The sequence below is a fragment of the Hyperolius riggenbachi genome, chromosome 11 (genome assembly GCF_040937935.1).
Source record: "Hyperolius riggenbachi isolate aHypRig1 chromosome 11, aHypRig1.pri, whole genome shotgun sequence".
Taxonomy (NCBI): Eukaryota; Metazoa; Chordata; class Amphibia; order Anura; family Hyperoliidae; genus Hyperolius; species Hyperolius riggenbachi.
In genome coordinates, this window is record NC_090656.1 from 57,494,615 (window position 1) to 57,521,421 (window position 26,807).

General features: G+C 43.9%; 1 protein-coding gene across 4 annotated transcripts in view; it reads right to left on the bottom strand.

The window, feature by feature from the left end:
- The window catches only part of BANP (BTG3 associated nuclear protein), an 873,745-nt gene that overhangs the window by 394,896 nt on the left and 452,042 nt on the right, over positions 1-26,807 (bottom strand). For all 4 annotated transcript variants that reach the window (XM_068260652.1, XM_068260650.1, XM_068260649.1 and 1 more), the window contains one exon: positions 14,035-14,274. In XM_068260652.1, the coding sequence (XP_068116753.1) occupies positions 14,035-14,274 (240 nt within the window). The remainder of the gene's footprint in view (positions 1-14,034; positions 14,275-26,807) is intronic.

Sequence of the window (26,807 nt, forward strand, 5' to 3'; positions counted from 1 at the left end):
GCCTCCGTAGCCCTCTTCCTACAGTTGTACTTAAAGGATACCAGAGCCGAAAGTTCTGGTAAAAATGGTAGATGCAGTGGTTAGGGGTTTAAAAGTAGATACTTACCGCTCCTCTCGTTCCCCTCTGTAAGCCACTGTCTGTCTAGAATACATGCCGTCGTCCCGGCGACTTTGCTGACCTTTGCCCCTGGACATACTGCACCCCACAGTATGTGCAGTATGTCCTTCCCTCTACGCTTCTGCCCGGCGCATAGTTACGGGCAGAAGCACGCGGACTCCTCCATCTCCTTCGCGCTTGCATCTGCTGCTCCACTAAAGCAACTGTCACATGTTGGAGTCACGCTGGATGCTAGCACTTAGAGTGAGTTCGGAGGGTGACATGATTTTGGACGGGGGATTTTGTTTTAGTATCGGGCACTCTTCTTTTTTGCTTGAGCAATGCATAATGTATGTAAAAGCGTTCTATTGGGCACCTTTACTTGAATCAATTGGCATATACACTCACCTAAAGGATTATTAGGAACACCATACTAATACGGTGTTTGACCCCCCCCCCCCCCCCCCTTTCACCTTCAGAACTGCCTTAATTCTACATGGCATTGATACAACAAGGTGCTGAAAGCATTCTTTAGAAATGGCCCATATGGATAGGATAGCATCTTGCAGTTGATGGAGATTTGTGGGATGCACATCCAGGGCACGAAGCTCCCGTTCCATTACGTTCCTAAACTGCTCTATTGGGTTGAGATCTGGTGACTGTGGGGCCATTTTAGTACAGTGAACTCATTGTCATGTTCAAGAAATCAATTTGAAATGATTCGAGCTTTGTGGCATGGTGCATTATCCTGCTGGAAGTAGCCATCAGAGGATGGGTACATGGTGGTCATGAAGGGATGGACATTATCAGAAACAATGCTCAGGAAGCCTGTGGCATTTAAACGATGCCCAATTGGCACTAAGGGGCCTAAAGTGTGCCAAGAAAACACCCCCCACACCATTACACCACCACCACCAGCCTGCACAGTGGTAACAAAGCAAGATGGCTCCATGTTCTCATTCTGTTTACGCCAAATTCTGACTCTATCGAGACTCATCAGACCAGGCAACATTTTTCCAGTCTTCAACTGTCCAATTTTGGTGAGCTTGTGCTTGTGTAGCCTTTTTTTCCTATTTGTAGTGGAGAGGAGTGGTACCCGGTGGGGTCTTCTGCTGTTGTAGCCCATCTGCCTCAAGGTTGTGCATGTTGTGGCTTCACAAATGCTTTGCTGCGTGTGTGGGTTGGTGTGTGTGGGTTGGTGTGTGTGTGTGTGTGTGTGTGTGTGTGTGTGTGTGTGTGTGTGTGTGTGTGTGTGTGTGTGTTGGTGTGTGTGTGTGTTGGTGTGTGTGTGTGTGTGTGTGTGTGTGTGTGTGTGTGTGTGTGTGTGTGTGTGTGTGTGTGTGTCAATTTATGGTACATGTATAAAGATGCCAATTGTTCCAAGTAAAGGTGCCCAATAGAATGCTTTTACATACATAATGCATTGCTAATGCAAAAAAAAAGAGTGCCTGATACTAAAACAAAATCCCCCTTCGAAAATCATGTCCCCCTCCGAACTCACTCCAAGTGCTAGCATCCAGCGCGACTCCACGTGACACTTGCTTTAGTGGAGCGCAGACGCAAGCACAAAGGAGACTGAGGGGTCAGCATTCTTCTGCCCGTAACTATGCGGCGGGCAGAAGCGAACAGGGAAGGACATACTGTGCATGTGTGGTGCAGTATGTCCACACCAGAGGAGCGGTACGTATCTACTTTTAACCCCCTAACCACTGCATCTACCATTTTTACCAAAGCCTTCAGCTCTGGTATCCTTTAAAGAAATTGATGGATCAAAACCCAGGCTTTTACACGTTAGAGGATGAGGGTAAACCATTCCACTGAGGAATCTACAGTGACAATCACTGCATACTATGTCACAGCATGCCACAGTCTGAGAGGAGGAGTTCACAGTGACAATCACTGCACACTATGTCACAGCATGCCATAGACTGAGAGGAGGAATACACAGGGACAATTGCTGCACACTGTCACAGCATGCCAGACACTGAAAGGAGCATAAATGAACTGTAAGCCTAAAAATGTCCCAGACTACTTACTTAAGGAAATGCTTTTGAAAACAAAAGAAAACACAGAGAATCCCCCATGAGGAAATGGTCTAGTCCAAAATTCGTCGGTTCTGTCGGATTTTAACTGTTTACACTTATGTTGGAGTGGTCCTTTAAGTAATAAAGTTTGAGGATCAGTGTAGCAGTAGCTAAGTGAGTAGCTTTTTTTAAAGCAGCTCAGCAATGGAGTTTTCTATTTTCCTCTCTATTTAAAGTGCTAAATCTGCTATGATGTGCACCAAATGTATAGAGCGGTGCTCTTACCTCTGACTTGTAAATAGACCCCTACACTTCTGTTTCCCAAAACAGTCATTTCTGATTGTTTTAGGTGAAAGGTTATTCCCAGTCGTACAGACATGCTGCTCATCTCCCGGCCTAGCAGCACATTCTGTTGTTGGGAAAAGGGAGGAGGACAACTACGAGGTGCCCTACTGCAGAAAGTACAACACAGCAGCAAGAGTCGAGGGTTTTCCAGTTTGGTTGATCACTAAATAGGAAGCCCCTCATATTGAGGCAACTGTACTGTATACTTACTATATAATAACACAAACCAATCATAAATAAACCATTTTGAGGGTGGAAAATCCAATGCATGTAGCTTTGGTTTCACTTTGGGATGAAGTTTCCATGGAGCAGCCTGAATTAAAGAGGCTTATAAATACAAGGTATAAATTCCTAATTCTTCCTTATGATATCAGATTCCCGCCATTGATGGGAAAGCCTTCTAATTCTGCATAAGCCCTGGAAACACACAGCACCCGCTGGAACAGTGTGGTTTTCGGCCCCAGGGTCCCTCTTCCAGTTAAGGATTTCATGCTTCATAGTTTGCTTCCAGCCAGCACTTATATTTGTGCCTACTCAGGGATCATCCAACACCAAAGTAAACTTACAGCAAAGTGTTTTTATTAGCTACTGACACTTCTCATAGCCGACAGCAAACTCAGTTCTGCTGACAAAGGCACTTGTACAGGCAAAAAAAATGGCCTTATATATATAAGGAAAAAAAATGTTATTTCAGTCTCAGGCTGAAACGAGGAAAAAAAAAAGGAGTATGGACATACTAGATGTGACTCAGAATTACTCAGTTCAGTAAAGATCACTCCTTATCACTTTGCCTGCTAAAGAATATCTGGCCCATTTCCACTACAGGATTGCATTTGGCGTGTGAAAAACAACATGTATATTTTCATTGGGAAAAAAATAAAGTGCAAATTTTCTGTGAATTTTGACATGCAGCCAGCATATGAAAACTTCCTCTTCTTTTGCTTCCTTCATAAAATGTATGCAAATATTTGCATTTCACATGCAGAGCCATTGCAATGGGCAGCACAGTGGCGTAGTTGTTAGCACTCTCGCCTTGCAGTGCTGGGTCCCCAGTTCAAATCTCAGCCAGATCAATATCTGCAAGGAGTTTATATGTTCTCCCCAGGGCTGCATGGGTTTCCTCCAGACACTCCAGTTCCCTCCCACATCCCAAAAACATACAGATAAGTTAGACTATGATACATGCACTACACGATACATACATAGACATATGACTATGCTAGGGACTAGATTGTGAGCCCCTCTGAGGGACAGTTAGTGACAAGACAATATACCGGTATTCTGTACAGCGCTGCGTAATATGCCGGCGCTAAATAAATACTGAAATAAATAAATAAAATTTCAAGTTATAATGTGGGGCTTGGAAGCGGACTAGAGCAGCATGGGAAAACTTGCAGCAGGCTTTTTTTTTTTCCTTTCTCCCACATACCAAAACCATACAGGTGAGTTAATTGCCCCCCCCCCCCCCCCCCCCTCAAAAACTGGCCTAGACTATGATAGGGGCACTAGAAAATTACTGTGATAGGATTCGATTGTGAGCTCCTCTGAGGTACAGTCAGTGACAGGACTATGTACTCTGTAATGTGCTGCAGAAGAGGTCAGTGCTATATAAATACATAATAATAATAATAATAATAATAATATGGGAGGATATTAGATTATGACTGTGGTAGGATTAGATAGTGAGCTCCTCTGAGGACAGTCAGTGACATGACTATGTACCCTGTAAAGTGCTGCAGAAGATGTCAGTGCTATATAAGGTAAATACATTGGGCTTGATTCACAAAGCGGTGCTAACCTACTTAGCACATCTAAAGTCTTTAGACGCGCTAACCAGGGTGCTAAGTAGGTTAGCACCGGATTTCTCAATCAGATCGCGCGCTAACTTTGCGCGTGCAAAGTTTTACGTGCGCTAAGTCCCATAGGCTTTAATGGGCACTTCGCGCGGAGCGCCCTGCGCTCTGTGCAGTACGCGTGTAAAGGTTTACGCGCATAAAGTTTTACGCGCGTAAAGTTTTATGCGCGAAAAGCTTGTTTAGACGTGCTAAGGGGGTTTTCACAGGCGTGCTAACAGTTAGCACCGCTTTGTGAATCAAGCCCATAGTGATTACTGTGTTTCTTCAAAAATAAGACACAGTCTTATTTTTCTATAAAAAATTGTGCTAGGTCTTATTTTTGGCAAGGTCTTATTTTGTGGGGGTAGTGAGATCCCCCTTGTTTATAGCCATACCCTTCTAAAGTATAGCCAGATTGCCCACCCCCCTTGTGTATAGCCAGACTCCCCTCTCCCCCCCTCCCTCATATACAGCCAGATCCCCCTCACACATAGCCAGTCTCCCCCTGCATTACCTCCTGCCGACCCCCTCCTCCACAAAGACTGATCCTAGTACCGTGCAGCTCCTCTTCCTGGTGGCATAATTCAAACCGCAGATTAGCGGTAAACTGTAATAAAGGCAGTTAGAGTAACAGTATAACAGCGCCGTATCACTGTAGCAGCGCCTCCTTATATTTCCTATGAGCAAGCTCGAAATATATGCTAGGGCTTATTTTCAAGGGATGTCATACTTTCAGCGAAACATGGTAGGTTGTGTGCTCCTCTGATGTCAGTCAGTAATATGACTATGAACTGTGTAAATTGCTGTAGAAGAGGTCAGTACCATATCCATACATAATAATAATATGGTAGGATATAAGACTATGGCTATTGTAGGATTAGATTGTGAGCTCCTCTGAGGACAGTCAGTGACATGACTATGTACTCAGTAAAGTGCCACAGAAGATTTCAGTGGTATATAAATACATAATAATATGGTAGGACATTAGACTATGGCTTTTGCAGGACTGGATTGTGAGTTCCTCTGAGGACAGTCAGTGACATGACTATGTACTCGGGTAGGTGCTGCAGAAGATGTCAGTGCTATATAAATACATAATAATAATATGGTAGAACATAAGGCTATGGTAGAATTGGATTGTGAGCTCCTCTGAGGACAGTCAGTGACATAACTAGCTACTCGGATAAGTGCTGCACAAGATGTCATTGCTATATAAATACATAATAATGTTATGTTTCTGAGAATTCCAAAGCCAGTGTAAATTATGCCTGGTCTCCCAGAATGATCTGGGAGAAGAATTCCGCATAGTGAAAAAGTGTAGCTTAACCATCGCTGACAGAGCAGGGCTACATACCAATATACAGCAATCTATAGATATATGAGGTGTTTCTAATGCGGAAACCAGGAAAATGGCCATACTATATGTCACTACCGTGCTTCTATAACTTGTTATGTTTCAAGGACTTAAAACATGCTTTCTTTTGCTTTGCCAAGGATGGTATACTATATACTGTAGTATAGTGTAACGGATACCCCAAGAACTTTCCTGTACCTCGGATTATGCGTGCCTCTTAGTATTACCAGTGCAGCAGCTTGCAGTACTATCCGCACAACACTCTCTGCTGCAGTCTCAGAGAGGACATGCCTGTGCCACAAGTTCATGAATACTTCTTTGAACAGCGTTACTCTAATTTCAGCAATGGAATTAATCTTAATAGATTTCCACATAAACCCAGCCTTAGTTTAAGGAAAGAAAAGCACAAAATATATTTTTCCCCCTCTCGGCATCCACACGTTCTGTCCAAATGTAATAAAAAACATATTCTAGCTTTGCCATTAGAAGCCTTCTGAGTGTGTGTTAATGAAGTCTCATAAAATTGATGCAGACGTGCTATGGAAAGATCTGCATGGCTGTAGGGCTCGTGTTAGAAATGATAATTAAGAATATGAAAGCTTAAAGGGACTCGTACACGGAACACAGACTTGTCTCTGCAGAACAGGTGTTCTGGAGTTATTTTCCAGTCAAATCAAACGGTTTTATTTTTAGAGTGAAAGTACAGAGGTTTTCGTGTCCCATCCCTAAATGCGGAATGACACATTAAAAGCAGACCTGTCATCAGTGGTATGAACACTGATGTAACTTCTGAGGGCCATGTCATTCGGATGGCTGAGTCACCAGCAACTAGTCATTAATCATAGCAGCTAGTTGCTGTGAGAAGTTGCTATAGCTGGGAATGAGATGGATTGAAGTCTAGTTGCAGCTTCAGGTTGTAGTGATTGAATTGCCTTTACTGAGAGATACAGAGTCCTTACGGTGCTAAAGCTCTACAAATATCTTATTCTGGGAATACACGGTTCGTTTTTTAGGTGATTAGATGGTTCGGTAGATAATTTCTGACATGTCCAATCTCCCTTTCAATCCTTTCGCCGCTCGATTTCTGATAGAAGTGAATGGAAAAAGATAAGAAAAACGAGCGGAAGACAAGAGAATAAACTGCAGAATCGAGCGGCAAAAACTATTGAGAGCATAAAGGCACCACAGAAACGGACCGTGTATTCCCAGCATTACAGACAAAACTGGAAAGATTCTATATGCTGGAAAATGTAGAAAATTCTTTGCTGCGGCATAACTACACTTTGCCGATTTTGTATTCTGTAAAGTGCTGTAGGAGATGTCTGTACTATATAAATACATAATAGTAATAATAGTAATAATAATAATAACAATGTAGGATACTAGACTATGGCTTCAATTCATCAAAGGCTGTTCGATAACAAAATCCAAGTCATTAAAATACCGCATTCAGTATTTTACACTTGTGTGTGCTAATTCATCAATATTTTCACATATGCAGTAGATGTTCCTTAAAGAGGAACTGCAGTGAAAATGTAGTAAAAAAAGCGCTTCATTTTTACCATAATTATGTATAAATGATTTAGTCAGTGTTTGCCCATTGTAAAATCTTTCCTCTCCCCGATTCACATTCTGACATTTATTACATGGTGACATTTTTACTGTGGGCAGGTTATGTAGCTGCTCCTAGCTGTTTTGGCTGTTAGAGACAGCTCTAAGCAGCTAGTTCCTGTCTGTGAACACTGTTACATTGTGGCAGTTTTCCCAGAGTACCGCGGTACTCAGAGCTTCTTGTGGGAGGGGTTTCAGCACAAAATCAGTCATACAGCGCCCCCTGATGGTCTGTTTGTGAAAAGCATTTTATTTCTCATGTAAAAGGGGGTATCAGCTACTGATTGGGATAAAGTTAAATTCTTGGTCGGAGTTTCTCTTTAAGTTACCGAACTACTACGGCTTCAATTCATCAAAGGTTGTTAAGCTACATACACACGGGGCACAATTGTCCCCCGTTGCATGGATACAAGATTCCAGGGAGCGACAGCTATCTACACGTCTCGCCAGAAAGGCAGAGACGTGGCGGAACCTGTCTGTGAATGGAGCATTCCACAGCCGGATGCTCCATTCACTTGCATTGGGTCTCCTGTCGCTAGTCCGCATACACACGCGGACTAGCGACAGTTGCGGCGAAGTTGCGGCGACAGCTGTTGCCGGCGATTGAACAAGTCAATCGCCTGGCGACGGCTTTGAGTAGCGACGGTTCGGGGCATGAAGCATACACACGGGCAACCTATCGCCGCAACACGCGCATGCCACGTGGTTGCAGCGACAGCCGTACCCCGTGTGTATGAGCCATTACATAACAGCAGAGCAGTGCAGAGCAGCTTGGAATGTCTCTGTGTTGTTACAAGCTGCCATAAGGCATGTACAATAGAAGGCATTCCGACATCCCTTTAGATGTAAACATTTGTTATATTTACTGTTTTTTATACTGCCTCTGCTGCTCTGAATCTGTCCATCAGTCTTTCTTAACATTTTATTTAATTGCCACAACTTAGATGAACTTCCTGGAGACATTACAAATGCCATGCTTGGTAATTTCACCACTAGCAATTTTGCATTTTCAAACCGGGACTCAAAGGGTTACACCACCGAAGGGTGCCTGGAAAATATATTTTTTCCCTTCTCTCTGCTCACTGCCTGGGGGGGTCTAAAAGCTTGTTCCACTGGAAAAGCCTGTGTGACCTATCAGCGACATTTGCAGGAGAACAGAGGCTGTTTCTATTGGCTGCCTGCTCCTGTCAATCATGGGTACATCCACAGGAAGGCATTTGAAGGTAGTTACCAACAGAGGAGAGCTGGGGATAATCATCGAATGTGTTAGCTAATGCTGTAACCTTGATGAATTAACATTTACTGACATTTGCTGACATGTGTTGAGCACAAGTCGGTAATTTATCTCACTGCTCTGTAATTTCAGCTTTGCATGCGGTAACAGCTTTGATGAATTGACATTTTCTTAAGTGCTCCGTAAAGTCAGCTGTTTTCAGCATTACCGAATGCGGTAATGCTTGATGAATTGAAGCCTATGACTGTGGTAGGATTACACTGTGAGCACCTCGGAGGACAGTCAGTAACATGACTATGTACTCTGTAAAGTGCTGCAGAAGAGGTCAGTGCTATATAAATACATAATAACAATATGGAAAGAAACTAGACTATGACTATGGTAGGATTAGATTGGGAGCTCATCTGAGGGACACTCAGTGACATGACTATGTACTCTGTAAATGTGCTGCAGAAGATGTCAGTGCTATATCAATACATAATAATTGTAACGTTTGCGGAATCATTTCCGTGGTCAGCGCACAAGATGCGCAATGACACAGTGGAAACCCTCCACAAGCATATAATTAGGGGAACCCATGTTAGGTGCAATGCACCAGCAGAGGGCAATTCCCACCGGCAGATGGCGCTGTGGAGTGCAGACGAGCACAGCCTCTGCACGGCCACAGATGTCAGTGGGGAATTGTACAGATTTAAAGTGAACCGAGCATCATTTTTAACACCCAGGGCAGCTCTATAGCAAATAAAAAATGCATTCTAAAAATGTGGTTTATTATTAAAAAAAAACTAATTTTACCTCATTTTTTTACATCTAAGAGTTAAATTAGCCACTTTGTCCCTCCGCAAAGGACCTGCGGTCCCTGAGCAGGAGATGGTGAAAACAGATAAGAAATTACCTCTTTAGACTTAATTGACCACAAACAAACCCCCATTGTACTTCAAACAGAAAACATCAGTTACAGTTGAAGAATGTCACACCTAGCCTGGATAATAGCACTTGTAAAACAGCAGGGGTTGAGCTTCTGAACAATGTCAGCCCTTGCAGCTATTTGAAGCCAAGAGCTGCTTGGATCCCTTTAAAGCAATGCAGGGCTGAACAGCCCTTAAAGAGAAGAGCACAGAGACAGACTAAATGTGTGTTCCCCAAACTAGTCGCCACCCAGCGACGGTGAACACACATTCGCAGAAACAAAGCGGGATCGCAATCGCAAGAGAGACGTTTGCCAGAAGTGACACAAGGATGATCAGAACAGAACACGAGAGTATCAAAGGCACAGCAAACAACAATAAAAGATAAGGAAAATAACAAACGCTAGCTAAACGCGAACACCGCACTCATTCGCAACAGCAAACGCGTTTACAGCGCGGTCTCCGCACGAAAAGCGCAACAGAGACACGCACGCCACCCTAACTAGCCACAAGTAACACAAAGGAGCACAAACAGACAGATGAGGTAGCCAGTAGCAACCGCTGCTCCAGCTTACGCTCCAGGAACACAGATCAGAAGGATCCACAGTTGCTACCGCTAGAGGCTAGTGTGATCCAGACAGATGAACAGAAGGGGCTACCAGTAGCAACCACTGCTCTGGTTAGCACCCCCAGACAGACAGAACGATTTCCTGTCGACCACCGCTAACGACAGGACAATCGCAGCAGTGAGGCAACACAGACAATACAGAAGGCAACCTGACTGCACTAGAGGAACTGCCTAGTGCAGTCCCAAGAATTACTCCAAGATAAACTTTAGCAAACAAACAGGGCTGATACTCTAGGAGAGTTCATCAGAAACAACCCATGAAGGATGACCAGCAAAGGATTCTGGGAGAACAAGGCTTTTATACTGCCAACCTTCAAAGGAGGCAGCTAGGCAATTTGCATAACAAATGTATGCAAATTCCTCAGCAGCAGAGCAGGTCTGAAACTTGCAAAGAAAAGACCCGGTCTCCGCTGGCTTCTTCTCCGCGCTGGTCTCCGGTCTGGCTGGCTTCACTGAACTTCCTGTCCAGGGGAAGTTTAAACAGTAGAGGGCGCTCTACTGTTTAAACTTCCTGCCGGGACAGGAAGTTCAGTGAAGCTGCAGCCCTGGAGCCCGGAGCGGAGAAGAAGACAGCGGCCGGAACAGGTAATATATCTCCTCTGTATTGCGTTGGTCGTCGGGTATTCGAACGCCGCTATGGACGCACTCCCAACCCGCCGACGATCGAGAAAAATCTTCCGCACGGACGGATCGACGGGGATCGATTTCGTACAGAAATCGATCGTTCTGTCAGCGTTTGCACGACGATTTCACAGCAGATTTGATCAGTGATCGAATCTGCTGTATATCGGCGGGAAAATCGTTAGGTGTATGGGCCCCTTATGACTATGGTAGGATATGATTGTGAGATCCTCTGAGGAACAGTCAGTAACATGATTATGTACTCTGTTGTAACGTGCTGCAGAAGATGTCAATGCTATATAAATACATAATAATAATAATATTATAATAGGGCATTAGACTATGACTATATTAGGATTAGATAGCGAGCTCCTCTGAGGAGTCAGTGACATGACTATGTACTCTGTAAAGTGCTGCGGAAGATGTCAGTGCTATATAAATACATAATAATAATATGGTAGGACATTAGACTATGACTATGGTCGGATTAGATTGTGAAATCCTTTGAGGGACAGTTAGTGACACAACTATGTACTCTGTAAAAGCGCGGTGGAAGATATCAGCAGTATGTAAATATGACATAATAATAAAGCATACATATGTATTTTAAATTAATTTTTATTTATATATTTATTTATTTTGTGATAGTGGCCCTTTATTAGTTCAGACTTTATAAGTAATTCCCTTTTTGATACTACGAGTGCCAAAACGAAGAATAACCACCCAAAGGACACAATGAGTTTTCAGGCAGTGAGTCCTTCCCTCATCATAGGAAGGGCTTGCCTGCATCCTCCGTTAAATTTGAGAAAACGATTCTTGATTGTGTCCAGACTGTTTATGCCAGAATGTAATGTGTTTGTTTCCACTATGCTGTGTTGTTTGCTTTTGACGTATACACAAACATTTGGAAGTGGCAGGCATACCTTCCTGCTATCCACTATAACAGATCATTTACATGAAGACAAAAGAGGGGGAATCCACAATCCATCCCAGCTGGGAGTGCGCCTGTACATTAAACACACAACATAATAGCTTATTTAGATGTGAAGAGGAAGAACCTTTGCCCTCTTTAAGTGATCTCCAATTGAATAAAACGGTACAATGTGCGTCGGTTGGGGTGGGAGGCTGTTAGTCATAGATTGAGGAGGATGGGGCCTGCTTCTTTACAGAGGAGACACTTTCCCATTGTCATCCCACTTGAAGCTCAGAGGTTTCAAGTTGAGAATAGACAGAGGATAAGGGCGAGTCCCATCGAGGGTGGCCTCGCGGTGACCTAGGTGGATTCCCACGCAGGCTGTGTGGAACAGCACATCCCACAGGTGACCCGAGCGTTGGAAACCAGTCCAAACTATTAAAGGAAGAGCAGGAATAAAAAAGGCATTCTTAGCTACGTAAACTAGTTAAGAGGCAGATTCTATGGACCGAGAATAAAAGCTGAATTTCAGACACACTTTTAAAAGAGAAAAGTAATCCACAAATCTCTACCTGCTGCTAACTTACAAGAAGACATTCAAATTCTACTAGTATTTTATATTTGTTGAGCACATAATGGTCCAGGTTGACTCTGGTTGCTGCCTCACAGGTCTCTAAAATACACTGAAATCCATTTGAGAATTGAGGTAGTGCTGGACTTACCTAAAGGTATACAATATTAAGTCTAACACTACCTCCATTTTTAACTGGATTTTAGTGAATTATATTCTATTAGTGCCTGTGTTTACTTACATTTTTGCATTATATTGTCCATCCTTGGTGTAGGGGTGTTACCCCTTTTTCTGCAGAGAACAGTGGGGTAGGGTGGGGTTTGTTTCCCCCACCTGCCCATTAGCATGATCTTATTTTTTGTATGCTAACCCCATTTATCTATTGTGCAGCGCTGTGTAATATGTTGGCGCATTACAAATACAATAATAATAAACCTTCTCAAACCCCTCTACACCTTCAGACAATATATTGACATGGGTAGAAAAAGCTATCAAATACCCTTTGTAGTGCCATTCGTCCTCCTGGTGCAAAGAGGCTAGGCTAAGTCAGCCCAGCGCGCTGGCGCGTGTGTGTGTGTGTGTGTGTGTGTGTGTGTGTGTGTGTGTGTGCGTGCGTGCGTGCGTGCGTGCGTGCATGCGTGCGTGCATGTGTGTGTCCTGCCTATCTGTACCAGAAGTAAGAAGGGTAGAAAGGGGAGTTTTACTAGCATATCCTATTACTGTTGTTATTGCCTAGCAAAACAAGAAATAAAATAGGGTGGGGGCTGATACTGAATACAATTAATTCCCATAAGACCTGCTTTAATCAGATTGAACATAATGTCGGTAAGAGCAGGGTGTGGTGGAGGTTGCCTTCAATTTACTGTAAATTGAGCTGGGTTAGAAACACTGTGGTGCTCAGTTGTGCGAGCTCACTGGGTGAGGTCTACAGAAAGGTATGAGTGTTGTCATAATCTACTGCTACACATCATTAGGCTATTTAAACCCAATCTATCATCATGATGTTTGAGCTATCAAAACAGCTGGTTCCTTACAGTGGAGTTATGGATTTGACAAGCTGCAGACAGTTCCCAGTGATAGCATTAAAGTGTAGAAAGCACTTCTATAAGCCACATCAAAATGCAAGATTATATTGCTGGTACCTAAAAGTTGATTGGTAGTAATGTATGGTTGTGAGGGTTGGACCATAAAGAAGGTTGAGCGATTAAAAATCAACGCCTTCAAAACTGTGGTGCTGCAAAAGACTTCTAAGAGTCCTTTGGACTGCAAAAAAATGCAACCATTCAAATCTTAAAGAAATTTCCCCTAACTGTTCATAAGAAGGAGCTATGCTGAAGCTGAATTACTTTGGACACACAATGAGAAGGCAGGACTCATTGGAGAAGATCCTGGTGTTGGGAAAGATTGAGGGTAAAAGAAGAAGGGGGCAGCAGAGGATGGGGTGGCTAGATAGTATCATGGAAATAACAAACATGAGCTTGGATGAGCTTTGCGAGGCAGTAGAGGATAAAGTGGCCTGGTCTGCTGTGTGGTCTATGGGATTTAAGAGTCTGACTCTACTGAATAGCAACTGAACAACTAAAGGTTGCTTGACACAGGAATGTGACAAAAGCCCCATTTATCAAAGCACAATTAAACACAAAAAAGAAGTATCTCAATTTCTGAACCATTATTTCCGTCTGATTGGATTGCTTATCCTTTTCTCCTCCTTTAGTGGTCCTAACAATCACTTCTGATCGATTGCAACGATCGGATAGTCAATCATTCAGGAAATTGGATTGTTAATGGGAACCTTTAGACACAAAAAGTCTTTGTATGTTGGCATCTGCATAGAAAAGAAGCATATGTTTTGAAGAGATATATCCTTTCAATGTAGCATGTTTTCTTACTTACACCGTATGCCATAGATCATCAGTGGATCGAGCTGTTTCTTGCCATGTTTTCCCTGTCCTGATAGGTTGGAGACCGCCTGTACTTCACGGTGAAAGAGGTAATCAAGCAGCGTTAACGCCATCTTCTCTGCTGTACGGCAGTTGGTGCTGATGTGTAGCATGTCGGCTGCTGTGATTGGGCATCTGACACGTGTCTCAGGGTTGTTTTCATCACCCAGCCAGGTACCATTGGGGTAATCCTCTGTAAGGAAAAACACCACCATTTGACCAGGAACACTTTTTAACTAATTAAAGCATACAAGAAGTGACATGTGACATGATGACAGAAGACTCAAGCAGCTCAAGGTGACCCAGAACTGCTGGGAAAGTATAAGGGACTAAAAGAGACTAAAAACCCCTCCTACTATAAAGCAACACTGAGTGCAATTTGCCCACTTAAAACACAAGGTATTTGCGATAATTCAGATTAAAGTGAGGAACCATGATTTCCCACAATGCATCACTACTGAATATGCATTGTGGGAAACCATGGTTCCTCACTTTAAGCAAATACGTTCTGTTTTAAGAGGGCAAATAACACGGAGTGTGACACGATGAGATACACATATGCTTTTAGCCCTACTAAGAAATTGCTTGTTTCTCACAACAGCAAGAATGAAACACTGGAGTTATGATCTATGCAAAATAACTTCTTGAACACCTTGTTGAATTTAGTTTGGTTTCCTGAAGAGCAAATAGAAGCAAAAAGCCTGTTATCGGTCATTGAGAATAAAATAATAAGGTTTTAGTGCAGGCAAGTTCAAGGGGTCCTTACTTTGATTTATTTTTCAGCATAACATAGCAGAGAGTGGATTATATGCAATCTGATGCAATCTTAAGCTCATTAAACTGGAAATAAAAATATGAGACTCATTTCTAAGTTACTGTTCTTATATTTATCATCAGTACTACACATTAATTATCTCATTTGTTTATTTACTACAGGTTCCCTTTGAAGTGTCCTGAAGGGGACGTGTGACATGATGAGTTAGACATGTGTATGTACAGTGCCATGCACATAAATCGATATACTGTGTTCCTTTTCTTTTTTCTACCTGAAAGAATCAACCATTCAGGAATGCAAATGACAGTTTGTCTCCAGTGGACTAATATACTGTATGCCAGTTCTGTGTTACAACCAGGACTAAAGCATAACATGTACAAAGTGAACCAGCTCTCCATAGTGTCAGACAATAAGAGGAGGAAAGGTAGTGTCCAGAGCAGCTCTCTAAGTGATGGGATTTGACAGGTGTCTGTATCAGAAAGAAAAAAAAAAAAAAAAAAAAAAGAGAGAAGAGAGTGCCTTCTATGGTGTCTAACTGTAATTCCTTTAACCACTTCACCCCAAAGCGGTTTTTACCCTAAAGGACAAGAGCGATTTTCACCTTTCAGTGCTCATCCCTTTCATTTGCCAATAGCTTAAAGGAATACTTAAAGAGACTCTGTAACATTAAAAAGATCCCCTGGGGGGTACTCACCTCGGGTGGGGGAACCCTCCGGATCCTAATGAGGCTTCCCACGCTGTCCTCTGTCCCACGGGGGTCTCGCTGCAGCCCTCCGAACAGCCGGCGACTGTGCCGACTGTCAGTTCAATATTTACCTTTGCTGGCTCCAGCGGGGGCGCTGTGGCGACTTTCGGCACGGAAATAGACGGAAATACCCGATCTCCGTCGGGTCCGCTCTACTGCGCAGGCGCCGGAAACTTGCGCCTGCGCAGTAGAGCAGACCCGACGGCGATCGGGTATTTCCGCCTACTTCGGCGCCAACAGCCGTCAGAGCGCCTGCGCAGGAGCCAGGAAGGTAAATATTACGTCACCGCTGCACGGAGGGCTGCAGCGAGACCCCTGACGGATGGAGGACGGCGTGGGAAGCCTCATTAGGATCCGGAGGCTTCCCCCACCCGAGGTGAGTACCCCCCAGGGGCCGTTTTGTCGTTACAGTTCCTCTTTAAGTCTGCTAGAAAAAAAATGACTTTTACTCACCCGGGGCTCCCCTCAGCCCCCTGCAGCTGAACGGTGCCCTCGCCGTGTCCCTCCGATGCGCCTGGACTCGCTGACGGACACCTCCGGCTTGGCCGTCACCGGCCGACAGGCTGGGAACGCGGCTGATTAGCCGCGTTCCGGGCCGCAATAGCGCACTCTATAATGCTATTGCGGCCGGGAACGCGGCTAATCAGCCGCGTTCCCAGCCTCTCGGCCAGTGACAGCCAAACCGGAAGTGGCCGCCGGCGAGTCCAGGCGCATCGGAGGGACACGGCGAGGGCACAGTTCAGCTGCAGGGGGCTGAGGGGAGCCCCGGGTGAGTAAAAGTCATTTTTTTTTTAGCAGACTTAAGTATTCCTTTAATCACTACTAATCACAATGAAATGATCTATATTTTGTTTTTTTCACCACCAATTAGGCTTTTGAGGTTGATATCTGTTTTCAGTAATTACCGTACTTTATTTTCTATGCATTTTAAAGGGAAAAACAAGGAAAAAAAATTAAAAAATACACTATTTCTCCAATTTCATCCCCTATAGTTTTAATTTAAACACTGCTACTATACATAAAACTCACACATTTTATCTGCCTATTTGTCCTGGTTATCACAACATTGTAATTATGTCCCTAGCACAGAGTATGGTGACAATATATTATTTGGAAATAAAGGTGTATTTTTTCTATGGTGTTTTTCTCTCTCACTAATCTCACATGCACGCGCACAGCGGCAGCAGCACTGTTTGACTTATAAAAACGTCCTGGAGCCGCTTAGAGGCTCTAGCAGGACATTTTTATAAGTCTGGTTGTCATTAAGTGGTTAATTTAGTTTGCACATTGTGTTTCGACAGCCTGATTGGACAAAAACACACTGGTGTGTTGAAATGAATTGTCATTATTTATCACCCAGCGCTTGCCTGGATTACAGACCCACCATGTACCCTTGTTGATGTCCACTGCTGGCCACAGTTGACGTCCGAGGAGTGGAACATTTGGCATGTGAGATAGGTTTTTTGCAATCTTGTACATGTATTTTCTGTGCAATTAGCAAACTAATACGAAATTAAAGCTACTTTTTTAGATTTTACAAAGAAAATAAAACTGTGGGAGTCTAAAAAGTAAGTAATTTTCAAGTGGGAGGACAGATACAATTTTTTATCTCACGAGTTTATTTTCACCTCAGATTTCCTTTAAAATGATCCAGAGCAAAAGCTCGGGATCAAAAGGGCATACATACCTTGAGAGGGAAGCCTCAGGACCCCACTGGGGCTTCCCTTACTGATCAAAAGCCTCTCGTTGTTGAGCGCAACCCCTATCCACATCTGGGCTGTGCAGCTCTTCTTCTTGATGTTGGGCCGCACAGTGGCTGCACGAGCCCGCCCACACGTGTGCAGTACCACGGAGTCCACACCTCCGGCTCGCTGCGCATGCATGGGCGGGCTGGGTCAGCTAGTGCGCCGCCATGCTGAGGCAGGAAGAGTTGCGCGGCCCCATTAGGATTAGCGACAATGCATTTGCTAATCTTATGGGAGGCCGCGCTCAGCAACGGGGCACAACACAGCAGGGAGGGAAGCCTCAATAGGATCTTGAGGCTTCCCTCTCTTTCGGTAAGTATCTGATGTGGTGTACTCGAGCTTCGGCTCATGTACTCTTTAAGGCTGCTTCTAATGAGTTTCCTGCAGGACAGCACTCTAGTAATGGTAAAGGTTAAAGAGTACTTAAAGGGAAAAAAGACTAACTGTGGCTTCTTCCAGCCCTTTGCAATCCTTCTTTGCCCTTGCCGCCTTTCCGCAATCCTCCAGTCAGCCGTAGTGCTCCTCGGAAAGGTGGCCGACTGGGCCAGTCACATGCTATTGTGCATATGTGTCCCTGACTTGCGCGCCTCCCGATCCCGCTCCTGTTGCTGGGATAGTTCTGCACATATGCAGTAGAAATTTACTTAGCTGTGCAAGTGCAGACAGCTCCCGTGCACTGGAGCGTGATCCGGGGCGACACATACAGTTGACAGAGGGTTGCTGAGGGTGACTTGGGGACCGCAGAAGGACATAAAAAAAATCTATTAAATCAGAACATTGTCTCCAAGCTAAGGGCCCACTTCCACTGGCCATGATAGATGTGATCATCGCATTGCATTGCGTCGAATTGAAACCAATGCAAGTCAATGGAATAGTTTCCATTTCCTGCTAATTTTGCAGTGCAATGCAATGCTGCCCGGGAAAAGAATAAGGTGCATGCTGCAGATTCTCACAGCATGGATCATATTCCCGTTAGTGCTAAAAGGAAGCTGCATCCTGACATCCAGAAGTACACCGTAAGTACCCGCGGCACAATGCGATCATCACATCATCCGCTTGTGGAAATGGGCTCTTACTTGTAACAATAGCAGAATATAAGTCTGTTACTGAAGAGGGGGGAGCAGGGGTACAATGCACTCAGGGGCTGCACATTGCTGAAGATCAAGATGCTGGATCTTTAGGCGACATCGGGCGGATGCTGTACACACGTTAGATGCATGCCCAAGTCGGTCTTTAAAGGACGCATGAGGCAAGAGGTATACGGATTCTGCCATAGTTAATTCCGTTTAAGCAATTCCAGTTTCCTGACTATCCTGCTGATCCTCTGCCTCTAATACTTTTAGCCAGAGACCCTGAACAAGCATGCAGCAGATCAGATGTCTCTGACAATATTGTCAGATCGGACAAGATTAGCTGCATGCTTGTTTCTGGTGTGATTCATACACTGCTGCAACTTAGTAGATCAGCAGGGCTGCCAGGCAACTGGTATTGTTGTAAAGGAAAACCTATAGCAGCCTCCATATTCTTCTCACTTCAGTTGTCCTTTAACAGCTGCCCCCAAAGCTTTACTGTCTCTTGTTCTCCTTGTGCTTCGATCCTGAACTGATTTATTTACTTGATGTTTGATTCTGTTGTAAGTGTCTGAGTAAGCACCTTTTGCTTTTATGAGCTGGTAACAATTTGCATTGTGAAACCCAGTGACAGGTTCTCTTTGAATGCCACAGGCAGGCCCCAGGTAAGGTGGCTGGCTGCAGAGAGTGAAAGATTTCCTGCTGGCTGATGAGGTTCTTTTGGAAATGATCCAGCAGATAATGCTTACAGGAGACACTCGATCTCTCCTCCCTCATCTGCTGTCACAAGTAATTTATTCCCAGTTGCACTGGCTTGAGGGAATGCATACCGCATGGAATTTATATAACAAACATGCTACGTTTGGTTCACATTAATAAGGATGTAATAAGATCCAAACAAGTCTATTCTTCCATACGGGGCAAACAGTTTCTTTAACAGACAAAAGTGCATTAGCTTAAGGGCTCATTCACACTACAGAGCGCATACACTGACACAATTTCATGCATGCGTTGCCACTGCGCGGCCATTGCACAGAATACACGTTGTGGTGCTCTAGAGGGCAGACGTCGGCAGCCATACCCATCGGGAAATGTGTGAGTTGTGCGATAAAATGTTCCAGAAGCATTACATCGTCATGCATGGGAACGCACACCTGTATTGTGAATGGTAACATGAAAGTCTATGGACATTCATGTTGCCGTGTGGATCGTACACGATGTGCATTGCTCCACCCCCCCTTCCCCCTCGGCTTCTGTTTCTCCATAATTACTCTTGAACTAGGCCCTGTTGTGACCTTTAGCGTGGATATACCTCTGCACCATAGGCTGTTATCAGCAAAAAAAGGAGAGAAACTCTTAGTGTGTATGAATGAATGAAATATGTGATATAGGCAGCATTGTTTTTTTATTATACCGACAAGTAAAGTGCAAGCTGCATAAAATTAACAAATTTGTAACCGCTCAAAACCATTATAACGGATTAAAAACGTGCATAGTGTGCGTTTTACATTGACTAACATTGTAACGCATAAAGCTAGCGTCGGCCGAAAAACTGCGCCTGGGTGCAGTGTAACGCAACGCACGAAAAGGCTGCGTTATATGTGAAAGCTAAAATGAAAGTCTATGGACTTTCATTTCACCTTGGGTAACGCAAACTTTACCCGTTGCGTTGAAACGCAGAAAATCTGCCCTAATGTGAAAGAGCCCTTAACGCAGGCAATTCGTCCCAGAATGCAACAGAGGAACAATGTAGAAAGTTGAAAACTAAAAGAAAAAAAAAATTACCTGCGTTTTTCTATGTGCTGTAACGCACTGAAAACGGATTAAAAACGCACACTCACTGCAGTGCAACGCATATCAAAACGCATTAAAACGCATACAACAAACGTATGCTTTGAGCGTTCTCCAACGCAAGCTCTGATGTGAAAGAGCCCTACATCTCGATAACCTTTTTTAATTGCAACATAATAATATTGTGGAATGATGTTATTAACAACTTTCTTATTTTCCTGAATAGTGTAATTAGTGGTCACTTTTCCTGTGCTCTATTTCCTCTCTTCTATAACCCTCCGAATTGCTGTAGTTACCGACAGCTCCAGGCTGGAGACACCGAACATCTCACTTGTGTTACCACATGTGATAATCTCTGTGAATTCACATTTACTGACAGCTCCTGGCTGGAGACACGGAACATCTCACTTGTGTTTCCCCATGTGATAATCTCTGTGAATTCACATTTACTGACTGCTCCAGGCTGGAGACACGGAACATCTCACTTGTGTTACCGCATGTGATAATCTCTGAGAATTCGCATTTACTGACAGCTCCAGGCTGGAGACACGGAACATCTCACTTGTGTTACCGCATGTGATAATCTGAATTCACATTTACTGACAGCTCCAGACTGGAGACACCGAACATCTCACTTGTTACCGCATGTGATAATCTCTGTGAATTCACATTTACTGACAGCTGCAGGCTGGGGACACCGAACATCTCACTTGTGTTACCGCATGTTATAATCTCTGTGAATTCACATTTACTGACAGTTCCTGGCTGGAGACACCAAACATCTCACTTGTGTAACTGCATGTGATAATCTCTGAGAATTCACATTTACTGACAGCTCCTGGCTGGAGACACCAAATGTCTCACTTGTGTTACCGTATGCGATAATCTCTGTGAATTCACATTTATTGACAGCTGCAGGCTGGAGACACGGAACATCTCACTTGTGTTACAGCATGTAATAATCTGAATTCACATTTACTTACAGCTCCAGACTGGAGACACCGAACATCTAACTTGTGTTACCGCATGTGATAATCTCTGTGAATTCACACTTATTGACAGCTCCAGGCTGGAGACACGGAACATCTCACTTGTGTTTCCCCATGTGATAATCTCTGTGAATTCACATTTACTGACCGCTCCAGGCTGGAGACACGGAACATCTCACTTGTTACCGCATGTGATAATCTCTGTGAATTCACATTTACTTACAGCTCCAGACTGGAGACACCGAACATCTAACTTGTGTTACCGCATGTGATAATCTCTGTGAATTCACACTTATTGACAGCTCCAGGCTGGAGACACGGAACATCTCACTTGTGTTACAGCACATGATAATCTTTGTGAATTGACACCTATGAGGTATTACATCACAAGTCAGTCATTTCAGTTTTCCATGCAGGAACAAAATTAGCGAAATGACATTTCACTAAATGTTTGGTAAAATCAGCTGTTTGCAGCTTTGCCGCATACAGTAATTCTTAGTGAACTGAAGCCATGACAGACCGATAACTCATTCACAAACATTAAAGAGAACCCGAGGCGGGGTTCTGGGAATGAAATCCCCATACAGAGTCTGTCTATAGAGCCCAGCCTCTGTTGCTATATAGATCGCTCCTAAGCCCCCCTGCGCTCTGCAATACCCCATAACTCACAGCCGCGCTGTGCGGCTGTGTTTACCTCTCCTCTGTCAGTCTCGGCTGCTCCCCGCCTCCTGCATCACTCCGGTCCCGCCCGCATCCCTTCCCTCCAATCAGCTGCGAGGGAAGGGATGTGGACGGGGACTGGAGCGATGCAGGAGGCGGGGAGAGCGCCGAGACTGACAGAGTAGAGGTAAACACAGCGCGCTCTGACAAGCTGCGTGTCAGAAGTGCGACTGTGTTTTATGGGGGGATTACAGAGCGCAGGGGGGCTTAGGGGCGATCTATATAGCAAGAGGCTGGGCTCTATAGACAGACCCAGCCTCTGTATGGGGATTTTATTCTCAGAACCCCTCCTCGGGTTCTCTTTAAGCACTGGTTTCTGATAACTAAATTACTAAACACAATACTTCCTATGTGTTCATTTGTTCTATTTTACACTTTCTACCACTAAAGTATAAATACCTTTTTTTCCCTTATAAATACATTTTGTTTTGGAAGTTATTGCTCAATTGTAGTTCCAAGCTCTTGTCAGCCCCATCTAGTGGCTCAATGTGTCTGTGCATATTAACTCAAAAATGTCACTACCAATTATCGCATTTCACAACAAGCAGATTAATGAGTTTCTATGTCAGCTTGATGGCTTTGAGAAAGGAAATGAAAAAGAACAAAACTGACAGAAAGCTAAAATGTCTGAGGATTTAGTACCTCAACAGAAGTAACTAGAGTGAGATTACCAGGAAGAAAAAAGTTACCTCAGTAGTTCAGTAAATCTAATGGAATTTGTTCCAGTGGAACCAATCAAGCCTGACATGAAGCAGAGGAGGGAAAATATTAGGCTGACAAGTACAAGCTTCCATTTTATTCTCAGCTGAGTATCAGGGCTGCTAGGCCTTCAATGCTTCCCTAAGATGTTCTTCACAAGGAAATTATTATAATACGAAATATATTTCTGGTGGTGGCTAGAAAGTGTCAGTTGGTTTTATTAACAGTAAATTGTGTAAGCTTTAAAGAGGAACTCCAGTGAAAATAATGTAATAAAAAAGTGCTTCATTTTTACAATAATTATGTGTAAATGATTTAGTCAGTGTTTGCCCATTGTAAAATATTTTAAATCCCCGATTTATATTCTGATATTTATCATATACTGCTGGCAAGTGATGTAGCTGCTGCTTGCTGTTATGGCAGTTGGAAACAGCTGTTAATAGCTATTTCCCACAATGCAACAGGGTTCACAGACAGGAAACTGCCAAGAGTACGTACTCAGAGTTTCTTGTGGAAGCGGTTTCACCACAATATCAGCCATACAGCGCCCCCTGATGGTCTGTTTGTGAAAAGGAATAGATTTCTCATGTAAAAGGGGGTATTCAGCTACTGACTGGGATAAAGTTAAATTCTTGGTCGGAGTTTCTCTTTAATGTAAAGTAAATCAGATGAATTTAAAGGGAACCTTAACCACTTAAGGACTGCAGTCATAAAACCCCTTAACTGAGAGGGATATGGATGTTTCCTTTTAAACAATGCCAGTTGCTTGTCAGTCCTGCTGATTTCTTTGGCTGCAGTAGTGGCTAAATCACACTCGAAACAAGCATGCAGCTAATCCAGTCACACTTCAGTCAGAGCACCTGATCTGCATACTTGTTGAAGGGCTGTGGCTAAAAATATTAAAGACACATGATCAGCAGGAGAATCAGGCAACTGGTATTATTTTAAAAAGGAAAAATCCATATCCTTCTCAGTTTAGGTTCCCTTTACATCAGAGGATACAGCTCAGGGGTGTAGGAACGCATGCGATTAGCAAAGATGCCTGGGTGCAAGTAGTGCAGATAGTAGAATATCAATTTTACTGATATTCTGCTACGACTTAAAGTAACCTAATCCTCACACTAACCTCCCCCTATATGTGCCCAATTTGCCTGAGGAATAAGGGGCATGCTATCCCCTTGAAATGTGTAAAAAAGGTTTTCATCTAGCACAGATCTCTGTATCCTCCTTGCACTATACGTCACTGCATAATACAGCCCTCCCATACACTACCAGCAGGCGAGCAACTGCAGAGTGCAGTCTCTGCTCTCTCCTGGTTATTGCTAGTCTGCCCAGCCTATCCCCCACACAGGGAAAAGACATACACCGCAGCCCTAGCTTCCATCACTGAGCACCTGCAGAATGTGGTGTGTTCGTGATTGATAGAGGCAGAGAGAAGTGACATCTTACCAAGCCGGCCGGGGGAGAGGAACATCCATAGTGATGACATCTACCACAAGCCCAGTCCCTGGCTTAAGGGGACACAACTACAAACACATAACCTATAAGAGCAAGCCAGCACATCTGAGAGGCGAGATCACTCCACAGCCGGCTGGCCAAATCATTTTGCAACAACACTGAGCGCATCTCCGATGGATCCATAGAGTAGCACCAATAGCACCACATAGACTCAGATCACTACTCCTGCAAGTCGTGAGTATTCCTTCCATACAGTGCTAAAACAACGCTCTTCATGGAGCCGAATGGCACTCAGCTACAGTAAAGCCGAGCGACATTACCACAATAACACTGCTATGCCTCATGAACCGAGTTCGGGAGCTTGGAACCAAAAGTCTGCAGTCTGACTTCGATACCAATATGTCAACAGCCACACAGAGTTCTTCCCAAACCTCTATAACTGGACCACTAGCAGGAGTTCGGCTTCATAGTTGAAATCTGGTGCCCCATGCCCAAATTACCTTCCTGGCACCACCAAAGCGGGTATTAACATTGTGCACATGCTATCCCCAGTATTTAAGCTGTTACACTGTACTTATTCCAATAGGAAACTAGCTTCAGTCTGTGCTGTTCTTGTGACGTGTTTTCGAATCCCAGCCAGGGAATTATCTGCCCCCCTTGTGTCTGCATGGGCTTCCTCCAGTCACTCCAGTTTCCTCCCACATTCCAAAAGCATACAGATAGGTTATTTGCCTTCTCCCTGAAATTAGCCCTAGACTGTGATGGACATATCACCATGGTAGGGATTCAATTGTGAGCCTGAGGGACAGTCAGTGACAAGACTATATAAAGTGCTGCAGAAGATGTCAGCAAAATATAAACACAAAGTGAACGCTCCCCGACCATGTCTGCAGGTTACTTGCTGAAGTGTGGTGTTTGAGAGATTTTGGAATGATGTTCTGAACCAACTACTCAAGTGCATTGAGTCCTATGTTAGGCGCTTTGCAAATAGTGGTGGTGTTACTGAAATATTTCAAAACACCCTCCATTCCTCCAAAACAGTGGCATATCTAGGGAATTTGACACCCGGTGTTGACTATTTATAGCTCCCCCCCCCCCCCAAAAAAAAATGCTGGGAGGGTTGACGGGTTGGGGCACCGAGCGAGCGTGAAAATGAGTCGTCAGGATGTGGACCTAACCGTTCTGAAACTCTGTACTCCATACAGTGCTGCAGAAGATGTCTATATAAATATACAATAATAATATGATAGGACATTAGTCTATGACTATGGTACAATTAGATTGTGAGCTCCTCTGAGGACAGTCAGAAAAGGGGGATATATACGAAAGAGAGGGGTGCATAGGAGGAGGAGGGAATAAAGAGGTAGAGGCACAAGATAGAGACACTAGTGGGAGAGGAGAAATGGCAGGAAGACCTCTCACCAGGACTGCAGACATCACCAGTGCTGTTTGACAGGGACATGCTGTTAAAAGAAGCCAATAAAATCTGGAAAGAGGAAAGGGTCAACGGGGAAGACGACAGGGTGGGAGGAGGAGCAGGGAAAGGAGATAAGATTACCTGCAGTCAAGCTAATCTAAGTTACCTGGAGCTTGCTTCTCTGCTCACTACAGAAGTCGGCTGTCAGCACCTATGTCACTGGCTTCTGCAACAGCAGTCTGCCCTGCAAAATTGATTAATTACTCTGAACAGGATAAATAATCAATAGTCCAGGGCACTCTGGTATTAAAGCAGCCAGTACACATGGCCACTAATGACAGGCAACTTCTGAAGCACTAAACACATCTTGCCACCTCTCCCTACTAATGTCCCAGTTGCAGCACAGCAATCATTCGCTCTACTCACCCTGCAGCTCTGCACATTCACTCACTGCAGGCTGTGTGTAGAGAGTGAGGAGACACATTAACCATGAAACAGAAGGGGGGGGCTTCTACATTTAGAGCAGGAAGTAGTACAGTCACCTGCACTGCCTGCTGCTTTTTTCCCGAATATTGCCCAAACTATTTAATAAGGTCCCAGGTGGAAGAACACAGTGACTGAGCACCACAGTGGCACCCCTAGCCATGGCTACACAGGGTGCTGTGAGCACCTGCAGCCTTATGGTAGGTATACCACTGCTCCAAAATCCCCTCAAACTTACTTAGAGGAAAACTGAACCCTGGGGTCACCCCTCCAAGCAGACAGTGCGACTCCTCCTTCACAGTAAAACTGTTTTTTTCTTGCTTTGTTTTTTTTCCCCCCAACTGTTTTCATTCCTGTGAGCTTTTACATGACTTCCAGACCCGTCATAGTTGGTTGAATAAAAAGAAAAAAAAGTATAACATTTTTAAAGAGGCGATAAATCTCACAGCCAGTCACTTATAAAAAGAAGATTTCCACTTCCTTTACTTTCCAGCCGGGATAGATACCAAACTCTTTGGGACAGGAAATGAGGGTGAATCACACTAGCAGTGAGCAAAACAGGAAAAAAAAATAAGTAAAATAATCTGACAAAGATCTTAATCATTCTCAACTCTTTCAAAAAGTCAGAAATGTAGTCTTTGAGTTGACTTGTACTGACTTTTTAAACTACTTTTAGATGACAAAGTAATTACCCTGACCTCCCCATTGCCATCCATTAAGATTGAATGGCTACATATTTCCCATAGAAAGATTACTATATTCATATTTTTGCATTGGCTATTAAATAGCCACAGCCTTCTGCCAGCATAAACTCAGTCATACAAGTGTATATTT